The sequence below is a fragment of the Candida orthopsilosis genome, assembly GCF_000315875.1.
Source record: "Candida orthopsilosis Co 90-125, chromosome 4 draft sequence".
In the NCBI taxonomy this organism is placed as follows: Eukaryota; Fungi; Ascomycota; class Pichiomycetes; order Serinales; family Debaryomycetaceae; genus Lodderomyces; species Lodderomyces orthopsilosis.
This window is the reverse complement of record NC_018297.1, coordinates 41,685-66,512: the sequence shown is the minus strand read 5'-3', so window position 1 is coordinate 66,512 and position 24,828 is coordinate 41,685. Positions and strand designations below refer to the sequence as shown.

The 24,828-nt window shown below is 38.7% G+C and overlaps 17 protein-coding genes across 17 annotated transcripts; 10 read left to right on the top strand and 7 right to left on the bottom strand. All coding sequences in view use genetic code 12, as the record gives it.

Moving 5' to 3' along the window:
* Positions 1–85: 85 nt before the first annotated feature.
* CORT_0D00530 (Ard1 protein) lies at positions 86–661 on the top strand (the record flags this gene model as incomplete). Its single annotated transcript, XM_003868989.1, has 1 exon — positions 86–661. One exon carries the CDS (start codon positions 86–88, stop codon positions 659–661), a length of 576 nt encoding a protein of 191 aa, XP_003869038.1.
* A 1-nt stretch (position 662) lies between these two features.
* CORT_0D00520 (nucleolar protein) lies at positions 663–1,421 on the bottom strand (the record flags this gene model as incomplete). Its single annotated transcript, XM_003868988.1, has 1 exon — positions 663–1,421. The coding sequence occupies one exon, from the start codon at positions 1,419–1,421 to the stop codon at positions 663–665; it is 759 nt and encodes a 252-aa protein (XP_003869037.1).
* Positions 1,422–1,792: 371 nt separating this feature from the next.
* CORT_0D00510 (hypothetical protein) lies at positions 1,793–3,499 on the top strand (the record flags this gene model as incomplete). Its single annotated transcript, XM_003868987.1, has 1 exon — positions 1,793–3,499. One exon carries the CDS (start codon positions 1,793–1,795, stop codon positions 3,497–3,499), a length of 1,707 nt encoding a protein of 568 aa, XP_003869036.1.
* A 55-nt stretch (positions 3,500–3,554) lies between these two features.
* On the bottom strand, positions 3,555–4,097 carry CORT_0D00500 (hypothetical protein; the record flags this gene model as incomplete). Its single annotated transcript, XM_003868986.1, has 1 exon — positions 3,555–4,097. One exon carries the CDS (start codon positions 4,095–4,097, stop codon positions 3,555–3,557), a length of 543 nt encoding a protein of 180 aa, XP_003869035.1.
* A 207-nt stretch (positions 4,098–4,304) lies between these two features.
* CORT_0D00490 (hypothetical protein) lies at positions 4,305–7,040 on the top strand (the record flags this gene model as incomplete). Its single annotated transcript, XM_003868985.1, has 1 exon — positions 4,305–7,040. One exon carries the CDS (start codon positions 4,305–4,307, stop codon positions 7,038–7,040), a length of 2,736 nt encoding a protein of 911 aa, XP_003869034.1.
* Positions 7,041–8,027, bottom strand: CORT_0D00480 (Spt3 protein; the record flags this gene model as incomplete). The annotated part of the gene is made up of 1 exon (XM_003868984.1): positions 7,041–8,027. The coding sequence occupies one exon, from the start codon at positions 8,025–8,027 to the stop codon at positions 7,041–7,043; it is 987 nt and encodes a 328-aa protein (XP_003869033.1).
* A 521-nt stretch (positions 8,028–8,548) lies between these two features.
* CORT_0D00470 (Bfr2 protein) lies at positions 8,549–10,147 on the bottom strand (the record flags this gene model as incomplete). The annotated part of the gene is made up of 1 exon (XM_003868983.1): positions 8,549–10,147. The coding sequence occupies one exon, from the start codon at positions 10,145–10,147 to the stop codon at positions 8,549–8,551; it is 1,599 nt and encodes a 532-aa protein (XP_003869032.1).
* Positions 10,148–10,837: 690 nt separating this feature from the next.
* CORT_0D00460 (Pga1 GPI-anchored protein) lies at positions 10,838–11,227 on the top strand (the record flags this gene model as incomplete). The annotated part of the gene is made up of 1 exon (XM_003868982.1): positions 10,838–11,227. One exon carries the CDS (start codon positions 10,838–10,840, stop codon positions 11,225–11,227), a length of 390 nt encoding a protein of 129 aa, XP_003869031.1.
* A 511-nt stretch (positions 11,228–11,738) lies between these two features.
* On the top strand, positions 11,739–12,380 carry CORT_0D00450 (Eif4e translation initiation factor eIF4E; the record flags this gene model as incomplete). The annotated part of the gene is made up of 1 exon (XM_003868981.1): positions 11,739–12,380. One exon carries the CDS (start codon positions 11,739–11,741, stop codon positions 12,378–12,380), a length of 642 nt encoding a protein of 213 aa, XP_003869030.1.
* A 58-nt stretch (positions 12,381–12,438) lies between these two features.
* CORT_0D00430 (hypothetical protein) lies at positions 12,439–13,359 on the bottom strand (the record flags this gene model as incomplete). The annotated part of the gene is made up of 1 exon (XM_003868980.1): positions 12,439–13,359. The coding sequence occupies one exon, from the start codon at positions 13,357–13,359 to the stop codon at positions 12,439–12,441; it is 921 nt and encodes a 306-aa protein (XP_003869029.1).
* Positions 13,360–13,415: 56 nt separating this feature from the next.
* On the top strand, positions 13,416–16,457 carry CORT_0D00420 (Rtc1 protein; the record flags this gene model as incomplete). Its single annotated transcript, XM_003868979.1, has 1 exon — positions 13,416–16,457. One exon carries the CDS (start codon positions 13,416–13,418, stop codon positions 16,455–16,457), a length of 3,042 nt encoding a protein of 1,013 aa, XP_003869028.1.
* Positions 16,458–16,459: 2 nt separating this feature from the next.
* On the bottom strand, positions 16,460–17,161 carry CORT_0D00410 (Sld5 GINS complex subunit; the record flags this gene model as incomplete). Its single annotated transcript, XM_003868978.1, has 1 exon — positions 16,460–17,161. The coding sequence occupies one exon, from the start codon at positions 17,159–17,161 to the stop codon at positions 16,460–16,462; it is 702 nt and encodes a 233-aa protein (XP_003869027.1).
* On the top strand, positions 17,154–18,773 carry CORT_0D00400 (hypothetical protein; the record flags this gene model as incomplete). The annotated part of the gene is made up of 1 exon (XM_003868977.1): positions 17,154–18,773. The coding sequence occupies one exon, from the start codon at positions 17,154–17,156 to the stop codon at positions 18,771–18,773; it is 1,620 nt and encodes a 539-aa protein (XP_003869026.1).
* On the bottom strand, positions 18,774–20,444 carry CORT_0D00390 (Mcd1 protein; the record flags this gene model as incomplete). Its single annotated transcript, XM_003868976.1, has 1 exon — positions 18,774–20,444. One exon carries the CDS (start codon positions 20,442–20,444, stop codon positions 18,774–18,776), a length of 1,671 nt encoding a protein of 556 aa, XP_003869025.1.
* An 865-nt stretch (positions 20,445–21,309) lies between these two features.
* On the top strand, positions 21,310–22,374 carry CORT_0D00380 (Cta26 transcriptional activator; the record flags this gene model as incomplete). The annotated part of the gene is made up of 1 exon (XM_003868975.1): positions 21,310–22,374. The coding sequence occupies one exon, from the start codon at positions 21,310–21,312 to the stop codon at positions 22,372–22,374; it is 1,065 nt and encodes a 354-aa protein (XP_003869024.1).
* Positions 22,375–22,605: 231 nt separating this feature from the next.
* Positions 22,606–23,091, top strand: CORT_0D00370 (subunit of the mitochondrial F1F0 ATP synthase; the record flags this gene model as incomplete). The annotated part of the gene is made up of 1 exon (XM_003868974.1): positions 22,606–23,091. One exon carries the CDS (start codon positions 22,606–22,608, stop codon positions 23,089–23,091), a length of 486 nt encoding a protein of 161 aa, XP_003869023.1.
* Positions 23,092–23,723: 632 nt separating this feature from the next.
* Positions 23,724–24,827, top strand: CORT_0D00360 (Xyl2 D-xylulose reductase; the record flags this gene model as incomplete). Its single annotated transcript, XM_003868973.1, has 1 exon — positions 23,724–24,827. One exon carries the CDS (start codon positions 23,724–23,726, stop codon positions 24,825–24,827), a length of 1,104 nt encoding a protein of 367 aa, XP_003869022.1.
* Between the last annotated feature and the right edge of the window lies 1 nt (position 24,828).

Sequence of the window (24,828 nt, the reverse complement as noted above, 5' to 3'; positions counted from 1 at the left end):
TACCGATTTAAGTCGCTGAAAAAAAAAAATTTGTTGATTTTGCAGCGACTCAAACTATATCCAACCATCTCAAATAGATCCAGTAATGGGGATAACCATACGTCAGGCGACAATCGAAGATGTTCAAGCTATGCAAAATGCAAACTTACATAACCTCCCTGAAAATTATCAGCTAAAGTACTATATGTATCATATCCTCAGTTGGCCACAAGCTTCATTCGTTGCCACAACAAGTACCATAAATTCCGATGGACAAGAAGAAAAAGTCGTTGGGTATGTTCTTGGGAAAATGGAAGATGATCCAGAAGCTGAAGATAAAACACCCCATGGCCATATCACATCACTATCAGTTATGAGGACATATCGTCGAATGGGAATTGCTGAAAAATTAATGCGCCAATCGTTGTACGCCATGTGCCAGCTGTTTGATGCAAAATATGTTTCTTTGCATGTTAGGAAATCCAATAGGGCTGCATTGCATTTGTATAGAGATTCATTACAATTTGAAGTACAACTGATTGAAAAATCATATTATCAAGATGGTGAAGATGCATATGCTATGAAATTAGAGTTGGAATTAGAGAAACTATTACCATCATTGGCACAAAAGGGAGTTGAAGATGATTTAACTAAAGATTTATTAGAAGAAATAGCTGTATAATCTAATACCTCTCCTTCATCCTACTTGCAACCGTTCTCAAATTTCCATAAACTTTACCTGGCGGCGAACCCAAAATCAAAGATACAACGGCTTCCCTAGCCATTCTAATATGCGTGAAACCTCCCAATATATGTATTTTAGAATCTGCCAATACTATCCTAGTCCGGGTGGCATTTTCAATTGCAAATTTTGTCTTACCATCTTTACCAGCAATACGACCAATCGCTCTACTCAAATGATCACCGGTTAAAGTTTTGACATCTTTGATCTCAAATGTCTCAATGTACAAGTCATCTAATCTCAACAACGCTATAGCGTCGTCAACATCAAATCCTAATGTGAATGCTTTTACGAAATCGGCCCCTTTTTGTAATGCACCTGCATCTGTAGTAGCCTTATTAGTCCTTAATTCGACAGTTTTGGTCTTGAGATTCATTCTAACCTGTAGTTTCAAATGGTCCACCAAGGGAGGGTATATCTTGGTCCATACATTCTTCAATGGTGTCATACGATGAGGCGGAACTGGTACTTTCCTACTTTCCAACTTGACCTTCATACTGGATTGAGCTTCTCCTGAAAACTTGGGTTTCCCCAGTTCATCAAGTTCAACATTGTGTGAATCGGCTTTACTTTGTTGTAGTCCCTCAGAGGGGACATTTTCTGTATCAATAAGCATTTCCTCATCATTTTCAACTTCGTTCTCTTGTGGTTGCACCTCTCGTGGTTCCTCTACTCTTTTCAATGCTGTTGGCGCACTCATCTTTGTATAAAACTTCTTCTACTCTTAGATCAAAACTCATCTCCAAGGGCATATATTATTTTTTTTTGCTCTTCCCAATAAAGCTTCAATTCAATTTTTCTTTCCCATTACACAAAGAGAAATCATACATAATATGCGTAGTTACTTAAATATTTATTGTCTCCAATATTAACAAATCAAAAAATTTTTGTATGTTTTTTGCTTTTTCTTTTCCTTCGTTCTTGGATTACCATTCGTATTCATTTGCTATTTTACACCGTTTGTATCCAAAGAAATTGTATATTAATCAGATTCTACGTTTTTTATACTAAGGGTTAGCACTGGATACTCGGGTACTTCTCAACGCGCTATTTCATCGGTTTCAACAACGTATGAATAAAGCAACTTTCTACAGTCAGGCTTCAAGGTATTTGCAGACGCCAGAAATGCAATCCTTTGTCAAGCACCGCCTACAGTTTGCAAGGAGATGTATACTGATTCAGTGTGGTATCTCAACTATGCTGCACTTGCATCATAGAAGAGTTTCTGCTTTGGGGATACGATATTTCACTCAATCAGCAAGCTTACATCAAATACCAACCAGCACAAACCAGGAAAAGGGCAACATCACCGAATCAAAGAAGATCACAAAAGCTGCACTTCTTGCTCAGGCTGATTCCCGTTTGAGCAGGCTTTGGATCAATGTCAAATGGCCGTTGGTTAGGGGTAGCAAAACTTCCAAATTAGACATTTCCTCAGCGTTTATTTCGGGTATGGTTATGGGGAACCTATTGTGGATTATTTTAGGAACTACAACATTTGGACTAATGGTGATGTATTCGCTCCATTATTTGGATAATATCATTGATAGTGCTAAGGAGAAAACGCCAAAGAATAGTATTTTTGGTTACATATCTGGAAGCATCCTATCTCATGGTTTAGGTGTCAATTTGCAATTTGAGAAGGGGGCTTTACCGGAGTTTAAGGATGGCAAATTGAGACTCAGGAATGTTACTGTTACATCTAAAGATGATGCTGAATACAAAGTACATGCAAAAGTTGAGTCTATGAATGTTACCTTGTCATTCAACAAGTGGTATGAAGGTAACGGGTTAGTCTATGACCTCGAGCTATATGGGTTGAATGCTAAAGTAAGCAAGGACGCAAGCCCAACCACAACATCAAGAAGATACTTCAATGTTGACAAAAATTACCTCCTTGAGCACGTTAAAATATACGACTCCTTTCTTGAAGTTGATGATGGAAGTCCAGGAGAATCTATGCGGATCAATATTTTCAACTGTGATTTGCCTAAATTCAGAGGTGATCAACTTGTTTTGGACTTTTTCAATGCCAACAATGCTAGCGGGGCAATCAATAACTCGTTATTCACCATCCACAAGAGACAAAGCTTGGACCCACAGAATAACCCTGATGATAAGCTAATCAGGTTTAAATTGGATGCTATTGATTTGGGGACAATCACAAAATCTAATCCTAGACTGAAGTTCAACTGGATTGTTAATGGGAAAGCCGAAGTGACTGCTGATATAACCCTCCCAAAAGACAAAGAAAGTGAGCAATCGATTGGAGATGTGGTGGGTAAATTATTTAAAAATATATCGAACATGAACTCATCCATTGAGAGAGGGCACGATGATTCTTTACTCAAGGATGCCATCAATGCTATCTACCATACTTTCAAAAGAGAACAAGAGGAGGATTTAAACGAGTCATATGTGATGGTTAATGTCAAGGTTAAACTATGGGACTTGCAGGCAAGTTTACCTCACAATTTGCCAATGTCAGCAAATTCAACACCATACGTCTCATTATCCGATTTACGCTCATTAATTGGATATGTAAATCAAGAAACATTACCAATCACCTTAAAGTCTACAATAATTGAAAAAACTTCCCAATTGCAAGATATTGAACATTTAGGTCAAACAAAGATGTTTGATGGTATTGTTGCTGATATGTATGATGATTTAATGTCTATGGTTAAAGATGATGAACAAAGAATCATTCTGACCAAAACTTGGGCTAGCGCTATTGCCACTCAATTATTAGTCTTGGGATTAGGTGCACTTGCATAAAATAATGTATATAGTAAAACTTTGATAACGATTGATGATTCATGAATATAAACCACTAACTTTTCTTTCTTCGCTTCACCAAAGGTACATCACCAACTTGATTTTGTAATTCTCTAGCTAGATCATTGTCAATGGGTTTGGCACCAATTCCTAATGTTACTCCTCGCTGTCGATTTTTAACATCTTCTTCATAGGTGTCATCGTCATCTTTCTTTCCATCCCATCCCAAGCCTCGTAAGAATGCGGCGCCAAATTCTTCAACAGGAATCTTTTTATTACCATCATCTTCGTCTGAGTCCGAGTCTGACTCATAAGTCAACTTTCTAATCAATGATGATGATTGCACCAGTTCGGATCTTTTAAAAGTGGTGACCCCATACTTTAGCTTCTCACCTGGCTCTTCTTCTTTGAGTTGCTGTGGTTGCACAATTGAACGACTAATCTTTTTGGGTTTTATGACCCAGTTTTCAGCCTCTTTAAGTTGAGTGTCCGAGGCCGTGTACGAATCAATCAACGTCTTTGAGTCGGTAGTTGTATCTGGCTTGAGTAATTTCTTGGGTCCAGCTTTCTTCTTGATATTGATTTTCAAACCAGACATGGTGAAGACAGCTGGATTAGAATAGTTTAGAACTTGTGCGGCTCTCACAATAACCGGATATAAACGATGAGTGCTACCAGTCGGGTATTCTAGCACACTGTTGAGTTACTTTCCTTGTGACCCTGTATTAAATAGACGGCGGTTAGCTATTCCATCTGACTGGCTCAATGATTTGACCGGTGACCATTAAATCTCTAATCATTTTTGATGAATTTTGTTTTTGTGTATGCAACGCTTTGTTGGGTGTTGCTCTCTATACGCGTTTCGAAAAATATTTACATCTCATATCACCTTTTTGCAGCTTCAAGCTATTACTCATTGATGATAATCGTTGGCCTGGAGGATGTTAGGAAACAAGATAATATACTGGAAGAGGATACGACTAGCGACATCTCTGATGTAGACGAAAAGTCCACAACACTAAATACAAGCTCTCAGGAGATAGCTATCGAGCCAAAAGAGACCAAACCCAATCCATTGATGACACTTTTGAATGGGAACCAAAGACTGAATAGAGTGGCCGAGAGTTCAAGAGTTGGGGATTCCGAGGTATCCATGCCAATGTCAATGACTTTTCAGGAGTCCACGACTCGACAAAGTAAACCAGTTCTGTTAATGTCAATATTGAATGGGAACAAGCAAAAGGCGGTCAACGAAGATAGTGTGACTGGCGCAATCAATGTGGATACAATGTCGATAACACTTCCCTTTGCTTCTCAGTCTGATGTCACTGAGAATGCTCCTAAACAGTCAAATATGCTAATGTCAGTGCTCAACGGAAACAAAAGTGTTCCAAAAGTGTTGGAACAAGTGGAACAAACTATTCCAAAGGAAACTCAAAGCACAAAGACGCTCGAGGAAATGGTTTATTCTAACGTGAAATCAACAACAGTCAAGGATTTATTTTCTGCATATAAAAAGCAGTTCGATGGCAAGATCATTATACGATTACCACCAACGCAATTATTAAAGATACAAAGCGCATATTCAAAGTTTCAACCAAGTAGGGTAACAGAAAACACCTCGTGTAATAACGAACTAGAGTCTAGAATTTTCCTTAAAGCTAAACTGACCTCCGCTCGAGACCTTTTCAATAGTTTCAAACCCAAGACAGGTAGTGCCAATGGGACCAGGTCTTATATGGTGACATTAAAGCTAGATGCCAAAAAGTTGGCCAAGGTGAGCTACTTTGTTACAAAGGGGAATAATAGCACTGGAAGGTCGTGCAAGAATTTGTTTAGTGAAATGATGTCTGCGAGTCGCAACGTTAAATTGATCCCGCTACAAAAAGCTAAAGAATTGAATCCTCTACCTATAAGCAAAACTGAATTTCACATATTTGACGATACATGGAACCCAATAAAACCAAAGCCAAAAAAATCCGTACATTTGGAAGAACATTCTGGGTTTATACCTGCTTTGAAAAGAGAAATGGAAATTGATCCCTACGTCTATGAAACAAAAGAAGTTGACAAAAGGGAATACGCTTTGAAGAAATTGCCGTGTCTTCAAAAAATGGCCTCGCTTAATGCCATTTTCAACCGTCTAGATAATGAGACTAGGAAGCAATTATGGGTTGACAAATACCAACCAAAATGCACACAAGATCTACTAATGCATAGACAAAATATTGCGCTAATAACCCAGTGGATAAACAATTCATTTGAGAAACTAAAAACACAAGCCCCGGTCAAGAATTTAAACCGAAAGTTGAAGAAAAGGCGAGTGGACACATTTATTGTTGAAGATGAAATGGAAGAGGAAATATGCCTGCCATTTCTTATACTACAAGGCTCCAATGGCTCTGGTAAATCTACAGCGGTGTATACTGCAATGAAAGAGCTAGATGGATATGTTCATGAGATAAATAGTGGAATGGCAAGGGGTCGAAAAGACATTTACAACAGCTTGAAGGAGTTGTCGACCACTCAGCTTGTTCATGACACAAAGGACTCTAAACCAGGATTGATCTTCTTTGAGGACGTTAATATCCTTTTTGAACAAGACAAGTCTTTTTGGCTGGTCGTTCAGGACATCATCAACGTTTCCAAACGGCCAATTGTAATTACATGTGAAGAATTGTGGAATATTCCGAAAAACCTTGTTGATTTTGCTCAGGAAGATAATTCGATTATTTTCATTGACGATAAAATAGTATCGAGGAAGCTTGTAATAGATTACTTGTGGATGTGTTGTTTAGCTGAAGGTTTTGATGTTGGTGATGATATTCTCGAGCAAATCGTTGATGATATGTGGAACGGGCACAATTATGATCTACGAGGGTGTTTGATGAGCTGTGAAATATTGTGCAAGAAAAAGCTGGAGCATTTGGTGGTGGTAAGAAAACGAAGTGAAGAGTGTACCCATGTGGTGAAGGACTTGCAAGAAAAAGCATTTTATTGTGAGTTGAACTCGTGTGGAGATGTTATTGAAAGTTGTTGCGAATCACAAATTCCGCAAACAAGTGGTGACAACGAATTGTTTGATATCTATTGTGTGGATGACTCTTTAGGGTGTTTGCCATTCGAACTAAATGTTGGAGAAGAACTTGAGAAGCATTCCAAGACTGATCAAACGCTTCCATCTTCCAAGTTTACATTTAATGACTTGCAATTTGAATGTCAGCAGTTCATTGGATCAAGAAGCAAGAAATTTCCCAGCTACTACTATCAAGATTTTGAAAAACGTGCAACTCGTTCCAGTAGCGACTTTGTGGAACCTACGACAGGAATACCAGAAACTTCTTTCATTTACAACATCTCACCAACCTCATTCATTCTCGATTTATTACCGTTCACTAGAGTATGGCAGGCTTTTCAGACCCAACTTGATATCTTTGAAGCTAAAACTTTGGAAGAAGAAAAGCCAAGCTTGAAAAAATTTCTACAGTACCGTGACTTTCAACACAAGTCGACGTTAAATGGAACATTAAAATTAGAGTAATCAAATAAGTCTAGTTCGCGTTTTAACCATTCCGCCTCCAAATGATCTCCCTGCTTTATGTTTAAAGTCAGTCTTTTGTAATCTTCTCCATGCCTCTTCTATATGATATGGCATTATAGGACTGGCCAATTCATCCGGTCTGTCAAATAAGTACTTTCTCTTTTTCGGTTGTTTTTCCCGCTCCATGTTTTTCTCCTTTTGAATTTGATTTAGCTTATCCTCCGAATTCTTTATATTCATAGCCTCTTCTGTAAGCGAACACACGATTTCAAATGTCAAGAATCCCAAGATATCAATCACATCGTCATTTGGTCTCGAGTCACATAATTGTGCCATGTTTGCCCATTCCCTAAACCGTTTCGCTTTTCGAAATGTGAAGGAGGCCTGTCTACATTCTGACCAATGAACATACTCCTCCCTAGTCATATTTTTGGTCCTATCATCCGCCATCTTCAATCTCTTTAATGAGGCTATTGTGGCTGCCTTTTCTTCTTCGTCCACTTGTTCATTATCATCATTTGTTTCCAAATGTTGCTCGCTAAACATGAATTGCAACTCCCAAGGAAGTCTGATTTTGGACTTTTTGTACCTCGATAACATCTTCGAATCATTTGAGCTTTGTTGCAGTTTTCCGTCGCCAGGACCACCAGTAACTCCATCGGCACCACCTTCCAATAAGGACTCAGTACCTCCACCTTCTTGATCTTTGGCATTCTTTCGAACATCCTTCCAAGACAAATAGGTACGTAATCGATTGACTTTGGCTTTGTCATGGCGAATGAGGAATATGACATCCTCTGGTGCTATGCTCTTCGACCCTCTGCTATTGGCTGTCTTTGTGGTTTGCACTAATATCTCAATGACTTGACCTCGAACAATGTCTTCAATCAACGACGTCGTTTCTATGGGAGGATCATTCGATTCCCCTGATACAAACATCATCTGCTGTATCTCTATTCGATACTTGTATTTACTATCACCTGACATTTGTGTCCTTTGCGTTGGGAGCCTATACAAAGGTGGTGTTGAAGGCCGACATGTCTCTTTTAAAGTTAAATGAAAAAATACGACACGAGAAATTATTTACGACATTGATCATTTTTCCATCCCTTGCGCGTACATAAGGGACAATGTGAATAAAAAAAATTTTCCCACTTCACATCACTTTCTTCTTTTCAAGCAATTGAACTTCACCTAATTAAATTGTATGCCCAAATACCTTTTCGAATTGGCAAGCAGCTCATTGCTAATTTGAAGGCATTCAGTTCGATTGCATTGAAGTGTTCAATCACTACAAGGTTTTCAATGATGACTCTGAGTGCATTTGGCTCGAGACGTAATGTCGATGTGGAAAAACCCACGCTACCTTATTTATTTTGTCTGATGATACCTTTTGTGAAGTGATTGATACTTGCCTTTCGAAGTAATTGAGGATGTCTGTATTAGCGGTTACCTATTTCTATTGTGGATAATTTTGTCAATGTTAATTCAATTCTATACAAAATCTATTAACCAAAGAGTCGTATACCATTGGACTCAGGTTCAATCTCCTTTTCTGAATTCTCTTCGTCATCAATTTCTTCTTCGTTCATGTTTACCTTTTGACCCAACAAAGATGCAAAAAATTCGTCAATCTGATCATCACTCCATTTCCATCCACCGGTGGAAGTTTCGAAATTGGCAATCTGTTCCTGTACATGAAACCTCAACTTTCTTCCCTTTGATGCTTTAGTGTCTACGTTGTTCTTCAACTTATTTGCCTTTTGAGCTGATCTGATTATGGTAATGTTTGATGTTGGATCAGAAGACTGTACCTTTTTATCGACTAAATCATTCAACAACACACGGTAGAAATCCTCATCATCAAATATGTAAGGATTCTCTTGACCTTGTGCTTTCTTACGTGGGGCCATTTCTTCACCTACATCGTCGCCATCATGAGGAGTAGATGTGACTTTTTCTTCTTCAACGTATCCTAATGGCACAACTTGTTTTCTGTTTAGTTTGGTTCTTTTGATCAACCTTTCCATATCTGACAAGTTGTTTTTCACTTGTTGTTCAAAGGATTGATTAATAGCCTTGAACTTGTTGGCATTCATGGCAGAGTTTCCTGAAGAATTTTGGACTTTGTAAGACCACTTATTTAATACACTTGCACGTTGACTAGTCAACTCATTATCGGCGTTCTGGGTTGCACTTGACATTGCTTCAAACGATCTCTTTTTAGGTGGTGAAACTTCCTTGCTTCCTAATTGTGATCTCAACAAAAGTATATTTTTCAATAAACCATACAACGCTTGCTTGGCATCATTAATTAAACCGTTGCTCTCTTCTGTCTTGTTCTCGTCATAGGCAACTGCATTGATAGGTAGCTGATTGGCACTATTGACTGCCTTTTGAAATTTAATCCTCACATCCACCAATTTTTCATAAGTTTTGTATTGTTGTTTGACGGCATACCCTTTCAATGTATCATTTATTGCTGATTGAGATAGCCTGTTGACTAAATGTGACCTCTCTTTATTCAAAAGTTGTTTTACCAATTCCTTTTGATGAGATGACTGTTTGGAAGCTTTCTTCCGGTGAATCTTTTCATCCATTTCAGAATCCTCGCTGTCAGACTCCAGCTCTGACTCTGAACTTTCATATTTGCCTGAATTGAAATTTCCCCCGTCATCATCAATGTTATTCTCAGACTCGTCTCGGCTTGAATCCAGATCCTCTTCCTCTTCTTCTTCATCATCATCGTCATTGCTATCCTGTGATGAGTTATAAATATCGTCTCGACTCACTACATCTCCGGTGTACTTTTTACCCAAGTTGGGTCCCTGCTGACTCCGTAATGTGGACTTTGGCGCAACAACATAGTGATCTTTCTTCAATTCCTCATCTGACAAATCTTCTTCTGAGGATTCATTTTCCTCGTGTTGAAATACATCCTTATTTAAGGAGCCATTATCAAAATCTTCTATATCAAACTCATTTTTTGGCTCATAAAAGCTAGCAATCTCCTCTGAAAGTGTCTTTTTGGCCATTGGGATTGATGTGTTTTGAAAGTTTGTGCAGAAGAGATGCTCATCGTAGTTTACAATTTTTATTTTTCGCATTTATTGAAGAGTGAAAATGAACGAGTAAACCACAAAGCTCTACACTGTAAGTCCATTATACTACCATTCATGCTGAGGCATATTCGGGTCACTTATTAAACCCTTAATGTTTCATGTTCCGTAGGCAGTTACTTCTCCATGGACGATTTGAAGTTGAAGTTAAACCATACAGTAAAACGACTCTACGATTTGTAAAAAGGGGTAAATCTTAAAGCAGATCGTTAAGATTCTCACTTTTTGTTATCTAGATAACAGAGATCCCTAACTAGATCAATTTGTAGGTACGGCCAAGTACTGGAATGCTAATGGCTACAGAAATGCTAACATGTCTGATGCACGTGATGCATTCCTAAAAAAGAAAGAAAATTTTTTGAATTTTATTTTTTCCCCTGGATTCTTCCCCCTCCCAATGTGCACAAAATCTGGCGTGTTTCCAACAATAAACAATGCAACAAAACATTTTTAGAAGGCTGTGAGGTTACAGGAAAACGATAAATCTTTGCTGCACGCTTTTCTTTCTGGAACATCATATTACATTTTTACAAGAGCAGATAGCTAGACATAGAAGCCAGCTCATTCACGTTCGTTGATAATACAAGGTAAAGACAGGCAGTAATACATACCACTCGAGGTACTTTACCAACATTGCTAAGCCACAAGGAATACGCTTAGATTTAAATCCCCTATAATATGCATCTTTTACGCACGCTATTGTATCTCTTCCACTTTGTTTTGATGGCAAATGGATTGGCAAATCAAGGTGCGGGTGGAGGTGCAGGAGGAGATGCCAAGACTAGTTCAAACACTATAGTGTGGATTACTACAACCATCGATGGAAAGCTAACAACAGCATCCACAACCTTCAGTCAGACCTTTATGTCAACATATACAGAAGCAAATAGTGATGATGTTGAAAGTGGAACTGTTGGTATGGGTTCATTAAGTGGATCAGTAGGAACTCATAGATCTTATGATCAAACCACCATATCGAACGCTGCTCCGGATGGAGCTGCTTATGTGCCATACAACTTGTATGCTGGATTTGTTGGTGGAATTGCTGTGTTGTTGGGGTTGTTTTAAACGTATTTAGATTTAGAATGAAGATTAAATTTGTTGCGATACATTTGTAGTTGAAGGCTTCAGGTGATGAAGTAAGAGATCAAAGCACAGGCCAGTTGCAGGAGTGATGCACGAGCTCTTGTATTCAGAGCCAAAGGTGGACAATCCAGTGGTCTCAAAAACAGACTCTATTTTGTCCATTCAGTTACACACTGTATCATTCCCCACTAGTTTAAAACCGTACTAGAGAGATCTTTACGTGCTCACTCTATTCACCACTACAATCTTCTATCCTCATGTTCAGTAAAGACTCTCCCCTTAGATGTCATCAGTCAAGTCAAGAACATTTTGTCGTGCAAGTGTTGTTAAATCTGGTGCACTCTGATTTTTTTTGATATTAAAATTTTTCTCCCTCTTTGCAATTGGAAAAACCTTCGGTCTCAAGACTGTCGTCATTCGAATTACAAACTTGTATGTATACAGTCCTTAAGTTTAATGGCTTTACCTTGGCACCTACTAACCTTTATAGATTATGTCTGAAGAACTTGCTCAAAAAACTGAAGATTTGTCCTTGGATTCAAAACAACAATCAGACAAAACTGTTTTTGATTCGAAAGAAGAGTTTACTGCTAAACATCCATTAAACAGTAAATGGACCTTGTGGTACACTAAACCTCAAACAAGTAAGACAGAAAACTGGCATGATTTGTTGAAACCGGTGATAACATTTTCTTCAGTAGAGGAATTTTGGGGAATTTACAACTCCATTCCACCAGCAAACCAATTACCCTTGAAGTCGGACTACCATTTGTTCAAAGAAGGTGTTAAACCAGAATGGGAAGATGAGGCAAATGCTAAGGGAGGAAAGTGGCAATACTCTTTCCGTAAGGGTGAAGCCACTCCAATCATCAATGACTTGTGGTTACGTGGTTTGTTAGCTGTAATTGGTGAAACTATAGAAGACGATGAAGATGAAGTAAACGGAATTGTTATCAACATTAGAAAACAAGTCTACAGGATTGGTATTTGGACTAAAGATTGCGATGAGAAGAAATTGAAAACTGTTGGTGAAAGGTTGAAGAAGATTTTGCAATTGAAAGATGAGCAAAAGGTTGAATTCATCTCTCATGATGCTTCCAACATTAGAGGCGCAGAGGCTCAAATTGTTTTGTAATTAATAAGTCAAACGCGTTTCATAGTGTGTTTTTGATTAATGTATTTTTTCTAACGAATTACAAACCTACAGGGTTTACTTTATCTCTGATAAATGTATGAATTGTGTCCCAATAAGATTCTTGCAATACAGTGTCATTGTGGTAACTATCTTCAAACTTGACCATGTCTTTGCAATCGCTTGGCAACAAGTTGTAAATTTCATCCATATGTTGAGGAGGAACAATCTCATCTTTTCGGGCACTAAGTAACAATACTGGAATCTTGGGTGAAACTTGAGAAAGTAGCAACTCCAGATCCCATTTTTGGTGAACAAAACTAGTGATGTACTTTAACACTGGGAAGATGTGGGGGACAGTCTTTCTGATTGATAAGAATGTATTTTCTAAAACCAAACCGTCGATGGAAGCAGATTTAGTTGCTGCTATGTAAATAGCAACTGCTCCACCCAATGATCTTCCGTACAACACTATTGAAGATTGTTGGTACTGGTTGTCATTTTGAATCAAGTATTCAACTACGGTATCTGCATCCTTTTTCAACCCCATTTCACTTGGGGTACCTGTAGAATGTCCATACCCTCTGTAGCTGTAAATAAAGACATTGTAGCCAAACTTTGTGTAAAAAATGGAGGCAATTGGTAAACTGTGGCCGATGTTTCCAGCATTAGGAGAAAGCATAAGTACTGTTTTGTTAGTATAGTCTGGACTCTTGCTGTCTTGTTTCATGGAGTAACATTGAAGGGTTTCCCCATCACTTGTGGTGAGATTCAACGCTTCGTAAGGTATGCCATATTCATCCGGAGTAGCACAATATCCATGCCCGTCATTCAAGGAGGAGGGATATATGAGTGAGTTTTGATAGTAGTAAAGACCGAGTAAAGCTAGTAGAGCCATTCCGCCACCAAGCTGAGTCGCAGTCTTGGCAAGGTTGTATACTGTCCAGCCCATGTAGGTGAAAGAATCTAGTGTGTGGAGCATTTGCTTGAAAGAAAAAATTGCATTGAAAAATATACAAAGGTCTTATCACCGTATCTATGTCCCAAAGTTCACAAGGACAGTACAAGTTGGCAAAGTTTGCTTTTAATATCTATGGATCATTAGGAACTCCCCAGTCAAATGAATCTATCTCGCCGAGCTCCTCATTAAATTCGAGAAATTCAAAACAACTCCCTGTCCATTTCGGCGATAAGGTTGATCAAAAACCAGTTTTCACTTGCGAACGTGAAACTCAAGCTTTGTCGCAGCTCAATTGTGGTGTACAAATCAGTAATTACAACAATGGAAATGAACTTCGACATCATGCAGTAATTGGAGGGAAAAACTACCTTCGGTTATTATGCTTGAATGAGGACCAACTGAGAGTTTTGCAAGAGATCAACTTGCTAGATACCAAATCAATATACACCTCAAGAGCTCCAAATAAACTAAACAACATAAACACTATTAGAACGTATTCAAACACCGTTGCCTGTGGACTTGCAAATGGGACGATCTCACTATACAAGGTTTTACCATCAGGACAAAGTAAACTACAGGCAAGACTATTAGAGCACAAGCGTTGTATAAACTCACTTGACTTTATTGATTCGGAAAGTGTTCTTGTATCTGGTTCTCAAGATGGAAGTATCAAGCTATGGGATATACGAGCTTCAGTGGCCAAACCTGTGTTATCCTTGCACGCGGCATTGCATAATGATCCTATTAGAGCGTGTCAGTACAGCCAACACTCAGCAGTTAGGAACAAAATATGTATATTGTCGGTGCATGATTCTGGAGCCTTGTGTAAGTTTGATTTGCGTACCAGTCTAGCGAACAATGCACACACTCCAGACCGTAAATGGAACTTACATTCCGGACCAGTTTTGTCTTTGAATATACACCCAGAAAAGGAATACGTTGCAACTGGTGGTAGAGATCAAAAAATTTGTATTTTCAATTATAGTGACACTCAATCTTCAACGAGGACATCCCCTGAATCAATGATAAACACGTACGGATCAATCTTGAAAGTACGCTGGAGTCCCTATTCAAATTATGGTTACAAAAAGGGCGAATTCGAAGAACGAAATGCAAACCCTTTGTCAAATTACGATATTGCTTGTCTGTACCTCAATGACGATCCTACAATCACTACATTCAACTTGGATCGAAAGTTTATTCCCAAGCGAGTCATTCATTCTTATGAGCAAAAGCCTGTTTCTAACTTTGTATGGGCACAAAATGAGGAAAATTGTCACAAAATCTGGGCATTAACCAAAGCAAATGTGTTTACAACGTACAACCTAGATCTGCAGCGTGATCCTGATGTTAATCGACCCTTGGATGATTTGAACAGCATTGCAATGACCTGGGGTTCGAGTGAAAATTTCATAATGGTCAATCAGGATAAACACCATTTTAACATTAGTGAGGAATCGGGAACTGAGATATATGACCTGGGAGACGAACGCAGTCACTTTAACGATTATGATGATGCAGAGTTACTGGCAAATTCACTCGCGGCTTCTCCTGTTGAAAAGCCACTGCTTATCAGGTCGTATTCGTATAATCCAATGCTGCAACTAGGTGCAAAGTCACCACCTCCAATATCGAGACACATGAATTCTTTCGATCCACCCACTTCTTCAGGGTCGGCCTTTGGAGGTAGACGTCCAGCACTAACTAGAAACCCATCACAAGAATCCTCGACTTCATTTGGTTCTGCTCCTCCTGCTGCTGCTATAAAGGCAAAGAAAGGGTCAAAGAATAACATTCCATTCTATTCTCCATATGCTCTTCCTGTAACGTTGCCGTTACCGTCAAACGATGAATACATATTCCAAACCTTGTCGATTGATTATTTGATGTCGATTCCCGATGGGTTTGGTATATTTGACGTCTGTGTGTTTAATGCAAATGTGGCAGATAGCGCTGGACTTCATCGAACTTGCCAAGTATGGAGAATGCTAGCTTCAAATCTTCCACTGGGGTTAGTTAAGAACGCGGAGCATTACACTGAAGAGCCAAACGAGGCAGTAGGGGCTCCTCTTGAACACACAAACTCGCTGTCTCACATAGATCAATCTATCCAATCAGATTTGGGCAACATAATTGGTTCCTTTAACTCAAACTCCACTCAAGCAAACAATTATGGAAACAATTTGGAAAAACGAACTAGTGACAATGCATCTCATTGCATGTCTTCTCTGGCTAGAAATAGCCGTACCAATAGCTTCACACAATTAAGGGATGCGCAGGACGATTTTCTCAGTCAGCATGCAAAGTCCAGGCCAATTCTGATCAATTCTGAAAAACAATTGACCGATTTTCAAAAGGAGAACGTCGATTTGATGAGCGCAGCTTTTCCTACCTCGAGTCCGAATTCGTTGGGATCCAACCATTTGAGTGTCGGATCCATATCGAAATCTCCAAGAAGTGGAATACCCCACAAGATGCAACCAGAAGACCTTGCTGTTGCAAAGCTTCCGGTGGGAGACAATGGCACTTCAAGTGATGGCATGATGGTTCAAGAATTATACTTAACAACTTCATTGGCTACTGGTGAGACAAGAACTTGGGGTTTTGAAAATTTGTTACGAAAGTCACTCGATTATGCACAATTACAAGGCGATGTTATATTTTGTGCCATCGCGAGTCTTTTGTTTTTTGAACTAAGTACAGTTGTTGCAAAGGAAGAATGCTTGGATTGGCTTCTGACGTATATTGATATTTTACAAAGAAAACAACAATTCGTTATTGCAACAAAAGTGATAAACTCTGCCCCATTGGTGATACAACAAGAATTGACAAAGCAGTACACATCAGATTTGATCAGGCTCTATTGTTCGTCTTGTTCTAAATTGTTGGCCAACGAAGAATCCAAGCACAGAGAAAAGGGTAAATTCGGATACTGGTACTGCGATGCATGTCACAAAAAACAACTGAATTGTATTTATTGTGATGAACCTAGTAAAGGGCTAGTAGTTCTCGTGAGTCTAAAATGTGGTCACCGTGGACATTACGGTTGTTTGAAGGAATGGTTTGTTGAAGATGGAAATATCGAGTGTCCTGGTGGTTGTGATTTCAAAGTTTTATAGATCTAGATGAGTATTAAGTCACCAATGTCTAGATATCGTTTAATCAAGCTATATTTGACGACATAGACTCCATTTTTAACCAACTCCAACTCATCGTCCTCTAAGTGGAGTAGTATCAGTGTTTCAGAAATACATTTGACAAATACAAACTGGTCGATATCAGGAGCAACAATCATATTCTGCCCTCCACTGTTGTCATCCAAATAGGTTAGAATTTGTGGTAATTTTTTGAGAAAGCAATTGTTATACAACAGGGTCAACAACAGGTAGTACTGATGAATATACTCCTTTTCCTCGGCTGATAGCAAAGCTTCTCCTTCATCGTCTTTGTTGGACTTGTTAATGTAAAAAATAGTAAACTTGTTGATCTTTGATAGCCTAGTTCGCAAGTATAATCGAACAACGTAGCTTAACCGCTCGACATCTGTTTCGATAATCATTAATTGTAATTTGAAATCGCTTGATATAACTCCATTTGCACTATTCATCTCCCCGTACTCGTGACTGTCTAGTAAATACTGTTGTTGATTTGAAATATGCGTCAATATTGAATTCATCAAAGATGATTTGTAAGGTAGAAGCTCGGGTGCCATTCTTTCATTCATGGAGGCAGTCATGAGATCTTGGCAAATATTGGAAGTAGAAGCTTGAAATCTCTTTGTAGATGACTCTTCGAACTCCTTTAAGATATCGTCAATGTCCATGGTGATGCTTTCAGTTTGGTATGGTTTGTTGAAAAGTTTTGAAATTCCCAAACGACGCGTTTGTATAAACTACACACATCCTTTGCTGAAAAATGGCCAGATGTCGAAAGAAAGACAACAATTATTAGAGCAAAAGAGGAAAAGGCTACAGGAGTTGAAACAGAGAAGAAGTGGACAAGTCTCGCAAGTTGCTGCTGAAATATTGGGGCCCCGGGCATCAGGAGTAGATGTCGCAACACAAACAACAACAGAAAATTGCAATGCAGCGCATAGTGAGCCTACCGCCGCCGCATCTTTAGAGAAGCAACTGCTACTGGATGATCGACAGCTAACGAGGTTTGATGTGGGAACCCAAACTACAAGCCCCGAAAATGGTGATGAGGATAACATCAGTGACAAAACGAAACCAGCGATTGCCCCTGCACCCTTGTCCTCCAAGAAAGAGATTTCCACCCTTGAATTGAACGAAGCTTTGGTAAAATCTATCAAGCTTATCAACCAATTGCAGATTCACGAATCAATTGATTTGACTGAGGAAAAAGTGGAATCTAAGGCAAACTCGGATTTCATCGTGCACTCACTATCGTTCAAGCTTGATCGGCAAATTACTGATATTGATGTTTCGCCCCATAAAAAGAACCAATTTGTGGTCAGTTTTTCAAAGTCTACCGCAGAAAACTATGACGCGATAATCCTTGATCAAGTAAATGGAAAGTTGGTTCCAGTGAATTATCTAACTTCTATTCCCGTTATTACAAAGATAAGGTTTGATGTGAACAATACCAATCGTATTATTGGCAGCTCTATTAATGGTGAATTGTGCATTTGGGAGATTGAGGCTACTTCATTGATGCAATCGCCAATATTGTCAACACCTCCTACCTTTTTAACGACAAAACGAGAGTGGTTACCTCATTTGGGAGAATTAGTGTTGCTACAACAAGTTAAAGTTGACACCAATGAGTGTATTTTGACGTTATCAAAAGATTGTGTCTTGAATATCTGGTCGAGTAATTTATTGAGTCGGCCAAAGTATTCCGTCAAATTGGGTAATGATGATGCTAATGACGTTAAGATAAAAGACGCGGTATATATCGGTAGTGACGCTTTAGTTGGAGATATTGACCAAAGTATGTTGAAAATGGTTCTTGTTGGTTTTGATGGGAAGTTATATAATGAAGAATTGGATTTGATTCACGAAGATGAAAATAGTTTAGTGATCAATGCTTTAGAGAGTATCAGTAAAAACTTGGTTATAACGGCTCATTCGAATTGGAATTTGCGTTTATGGAAGGAAGAGCAGGTGCCAACATTCAAAGTTCTATCAACAACCTACGTAGTCAATCATATTGCCAGAAGACCCCATGTTGATTACCAATTCATTACAGTCGGGTCAATAAAGCAAAAGTACTATGTGGATATTTGGGACGTTTCACAGAAATTGTATTCACCGTTGTTGAGAATAATGGTAGAAGCTGACCCTGTGCTATGTGTCAAATTTACAGAATCCAATGAAATTTTGATAATGAAGGAAACGCAATTTTCACTTCATACTATTAATGATGATTACAATTGGCAAGTTTCGGAAACTGGATTTGATAAAGGTCTATAATTACACATAACTAAATAAACTATCTCTGGATGTGATTTTGATTGTTCTTGGAATGTTCAAGTCCGACGTTTCTTGGTGCAAATTGATACAGTCATTAGTTGCAAGAACCAATAATTCAAAAAAACATCTCGATGCTTCTCTTTTCGAATTTACATATTTCTTGTTCTTCAATCCCAATGGTCTATCTGCAATTGTATCCGCTTCTACGAAGTCCTCAAACTTCACGCTTGTGTCCAATCTGAACAAGTCTTGTAGCTCATCTGCGGCTTGTTTTGTACTCTTGGCAACATTCTCCACTCCGTCAGCACCAAATGACTCATCTACTGACTCTTCCTCGTCATTATCTTCTTCTTCTTCACTGACCTTGCGTGACTTTGAAGAAATTTCCTTTTCGCTTTCGCTATCAGACATGCTGATATCATCCATGGAATTGTCAATACTATTATCACTATCGTCACCCGAATTGCTGTGCTCGCCTTCATCTTCACTGTCGTCTTTCTCCAGCGGTATTCTAAAATGTAAGTCGGCACTAAAGTCCCATAATTTCCGCTTCTTTGATGCTACTGGAAGGGACATCTGTTGAATTAATAGCAATTTGTCATTGTTTGACATTCTTGTGCTGCTCAATTGTCCAGAGTCCTTTTGCGTTAATGCGGTTTGTTGATAATCTCTTAAAGTGTCGAGTGATATCTGCAAGTGATCCTCGGAATCCACCACCAACTTTTTATTTACAACCACCATTTCCCCATCATCGGTTATTCTGGTTCTCCTTTGTCTTTGATTTGCTCTTGTTTGCAATAAAGCTTGTTGAAGTTCGGCTGGCGGCTCCTCATTGTTAACAATACTTGACGATGAGATGTAGCCAGCATCAAAGTCGACATCAAAATCATCAATGTTTTGCAATGGTTGTCCCAAATCCAATTCAAATATGTTGTTAGATTTGTGAAGGTCCCCCAAAACTGAAGTGTGTGTATCATCTCCCACGTTTGATGCGTTCCTCCCAAGCTCAATTGAGCCTGCAAAGCTATCCCCTCCGTCGTCCAAATTTAAATCGAAATCTAAATTGATATCTTCATCTTCATCAACACCAGTACCATTCATATTTTCGAACCTACCATATTCAATAGATCCTGTAGATGTATCGAATCTCAGATTGTCATTGTCGTTGTTAAATATTGTGTCCATACGATTGATAGGCTTTTCCTCAAGTTGCAAATTCTCTTGCCATAACAAGTCAAATCCGGTAACTTGATCCTTCAAGGTAATTGTATCCAAATCGGCAATTGTAGTTTGTTGTGGCGGCAAATTGACTTTGGCGGAAATTCCATCAGGACCTAGCTGGACACCACTAGACATCCTAAATACAGCTCTGAGTTTGTATAAAACATCATTGATATCATCTAGCAAGTATTTTGTTTTCCGTGAATATATTTTTGTTACACCCAATAGCAACTGGCCAGATAAACGCAAGGTAATGGCATCCATGTTAGTTGGTGAACTGGCATCGTCTGTTAGGTTGTCATGCCGACGTGTACGATTGCTGATATATTTTGCTGATTTGACAATATTTGTGTTGAGAAGCTGATGTTTGGTTAGTTTCTTGTCGTAATTTGCTGCAAGCCAGATGTCACCTAAAGGTCCGTTATTTGATATTAATGAAGTGCTGAGCATTTCGATAGTTTGAATGAATGAAATGAGTAGTTTTGTTAAAAGATTGTGTAGTGACTTCAATGTTGAAGTTGATTATCGGCGTCTATTTTTGTTTAATTCAGTGAAGAATAATATGTTTTTAGAACGTGATACTCAAATATTTGCAATCCTAAACTCATTTGTCTCTTTTATTGTTTACATTTCTCACAAAGTTTATAAACCATTAAACGCGTAGATTTCGCGTTTCTTAATTCATGGTAGCGCTAATTTCTTCAGGGTTAATTTCAAGGGTGACCACTGTTTGCCTATTGCTTCTGTAAGAGCAATTGATCATTTTGTTTGTAGTTTGGATAAATATGAAATAACACTTATTTGTTGTGATATATGTGTTTTTTTACAAACGAGTACTTTTAAAATAATTATCATCTCTGTGTATTCTGGAACAATTTTTGTTTAAATTGCTGCAAATATTTTATGATAATTTTGAGCCGAACAAAATTATAACTTTGTTGACTGAATCTGAACAATGGCATACAAGGCGCTACATAGGTGGTATTAATTTGGTCACAAATAAAGTGGTCTGTCCTCTTTAGGTCTATTTGCTCCCCATCAAAGATAAAGAAACACGAGGCTACCATACTAAGTACATTGTTACATGACCCTTTAGAGCTCAGTTAGATATACGACATGTTATCTCCCTTTCTGCTTGCTCTTGTTTCTTACCAGTTAAGCAGCTTCGTTTCAATTTCTATAAAAGATTGTATGTGGAGGCAACTTCGTTCCATTGAATCATCATACGCTATTGTGAATACTTCAGAGACAAAAGAAAAATTTAAAAATGAGAATCACTCCATGTACGATTGAGTAGATCCTTCACAAAGCAACAATGTCGGCTAACCTACAGACCAAACTTGAAAACTCCCTCAATGAAGTACTCAAAACGGCAGGATTCATATTTGAAGTTATAAACAGCAACAAAAAGCAGAGTACTTTGATAATGGGTCCCAATAATCAACTAATACAACCAGCAATCATCAAACAACTAACTAACCACATTAATGAATTTGATTCAATACTTGACGAAACCATTTTCAAGTTTAATGACGCAAAGTGGTGTATTGATACAATGATAGAGAACAAACAAAAACAGGAGGAGATGAAGATAAAAGAAGAGCTCGAAAGGCAGAAACGAGAGGCCGAGGCCAAGAGGTTAAAGGAGGAAATGGAAGCAAAGAAAAGAGCAGAAGAGGAGGCTGCAGCAAAAGCAAAACTAGAAGCTGAAGCTAGATCAAAAGCAGAGGCAGAAGCAAAAGCACAGGCTGAGAAGGAGGCGGTCGAAATAGAACGACAAAGGAAAGAGGAGTTGGAAAAGAAAGAACGAGAAGAGGCGGTAGAGAGAGAAAGGAAAGAAGCAGAAGAGAAAACTAGACAAGAGCAGCAGCAGCAATTGCAATCCCTGAACCAAGCGCTGGAACAATTTCAAAACTTTGACGATTTGATGGACTTTAATATGGATGATCTTGGCCAAAGTGATGACAGGGCCAACATGGACGATCAAAATGACTTTTTATCTTCCATGAATTATGATAACTTGAACATGAATATGCCCTTAGAAGATACCAGTAAAGTCGATAATAGTGTGTTTGATGATTTTAACATTGACGACCTAGATACCGGTAATCAAGAGCCGGACAAAGTGGAAAATAATACTAATTCCAATGTGGATATAGGTAACAAAGATGAATCACAGAGTAAGCCACTAGAGAAAGGGGATGACATGGATTTGGACATGAACAATCTACTAGGAAATGACGAACTGATCTTAGATGGCTTAAATATGAGTTTACTAGAGGGCGGATTTGATGGTAGTGATGATGGAAATAACGCCAACAACGCACAATTAGGTGATGAGTTTGACGTTGACAATTTTTTGAATCAATTTGGTAATTAGAAATTGTGTATCTTTTACTATCTATACCTCACTTACTCTTTTTTCCTTACTATTCTCAATTAGGAAGCTTAGCTTACAAACCAATTATATCGAAGCTTGCGAGAAGTACTGCACATAAAACACTACGTTTTCGCTTTTCGGTCAACCAATTGAAAAAAAAAAACTGCACAACGCAGTGAAAAGAGGGACAGCCATCCACATCGAGTACACACTTATATCATCATACCTACAATGTTTAGACAATCTTTTCGTCAAGTTGCCAAGCAATCTATATCTGCTGTTAGAAGAACCTATGCTACCGAAGCTGCACCATCATCAGATGCCTTGAAATTGTCATTGGCTTTACCATTTCAAACTTTATACGCTGATTCAGAGGTTGAACAAGTAAACTTGCCATCAGTCAATGGTGATTTGGGTATATTGGCCAACCACATTCCAATTGTTGAGCAATTGAGACCAGGTTTGTTGGAAATTATCTCCAAAGGTGGTGAAACTGAACAATACTTTGTCAGTGGAGGTATTGCCATGGTACAACCAGGAAACAAGTTGACCATAAGTGCAATCGAAGCATTTAAACCAGATCAAATTGATGCTTCTGCTGTTAAGAACTTGATTGCAGATGCGCAAAAAAGAGCTGAATCTGGTGACGAAACTGTTGCTGCTGAAGCTAACATTGAGTTAGAGGTTTTAGAAGCCTTGCAACATGTTGCTAATTAGAGCATTTAATGTATGAGCCGAATGTTGGGATATTTGATAAAGGTGTCCAGGTATACACAAGGACACTGATCGGGGTATATATTCTTGTATAGAAATGAAGAGGTATATCTATTTGAGTAATTCTCTTTGCGGAAGCTTTGCCTCTCATTCTTTGTCTCCATTCAATGTGGTGTATCTCGCCTATAATTCCTCCGTAGCCCCTTCTCCTTCTGGGTCAACCAGATCAGGCAATGTTACATACTCGGGAAAATTGCATTTGTTTTTCGGAGAAATTGTCAATTTTTTCTTTCTGTATTGTTGGGTATGCAATTTGATCGAAGGAGAGGAGAGAATGGACTGATGGCCTCATGATGATCTCTCCGAGGTGTATTCAATGCTTCATAAGCTCCTTTGTGTGATGAGCAGGCTTACTAAGAAGAAGAGCTGTCCCAGGATCAACTTTGGATCTTGTGGAGTGAGAAGAGGGTGTAATACGGAATAGATTCTCGCGGAAAAGCAACATGCTTACTTCTTCAGGTTCTGTGTAATATTTATGCTTGAACACCTATTGTATATATAAATACGCCTAATGTTTTCTCCCCCATGGGCAAAAATTTTTCAAACAATATTTCTTAATTGCTCATTAGGTTGATATGTCAGATACTCAACACGGTAACCCATCCTTGGTTCTTAACAAGGTCGACGATTTGTCTTTTGAAAACTTGTCAGTTCCGCAAATCACAGAACCAACTGATGTTATAGTCGAAGTCAAAAAGACTGGTATTTGCGGGTCCGATATCCACTACTATGCACATGGTAAGATTGGTCAATTTGTGTTGAGAAAACCAATGATTATGGGTCATGAATCCTCAGGTGTGGTTAGCAAAGTCGGATCAGATGTCAAACATTTGAAGGTGGGAGATAGAGTTGCAATCGAGCCAGGTGTGCCGTCAAGATACAGTGACGCATACAAGTCAGGTAAATATGAGTTGTGCCCTTGTATGAGCTTTGCCGCCACTCCACCAACAAACCCAGAGGATGAAAATGCTCAGGGAACTTTATGTAAGTACTACAGAGCACCCGCTGATTTTCTTTACAAATTGCCCGAAAGTGTTAGTTTAGAATTGGGTGCCATGGTTGAACCATTGAGTGTTGGTGTACATGCCATCAAACTAATTAATTTGTCCTTTGGAGAAAATGTGGTTGTTTTTGGTGCTGGTCCTGTTGGATTGTTAGCCGCTTCTTCGGCTAAGGTTTATGGAGCACAAAATGTCATGATTGTCGATATCTTCGATGATAAATTGAAATTGGCGCAAGAGATTGGCGCCGCCACACACGTTTTCAATTCAAAGACAGGTGACTACAAAGATTTAATCAAGGCATTTGGAGGTGTTAGACCTGATGTTATTTTGGAGTGTAGTGGAGCTGCTGCTTGCATCAAATTGGCTGTTCAGGTTGTCGCTGATGGAGGAAGAATTGCCCAAATTGGTAATGCTGGTGGCGATGTACCTTTCCCAATCATTGAATTTGCCACTAGAGAAATTACCTTATTTGGCAGTTTCAGATACGGTTATGGTGACTATGCAACTGCAATCAAGATTTTGGAAAAAAACTATAGCCGTGGAAAAGACCATATTTTAGTTGACTTTGAAAAATTGATTACAAATAGATTCCCATTTGATGAGGCTATTAAGGCTTATGACACAGTAAGAGAAGGAAAAGGTACAGTAAAGTGTATAATTGATGGACCTAAATAGA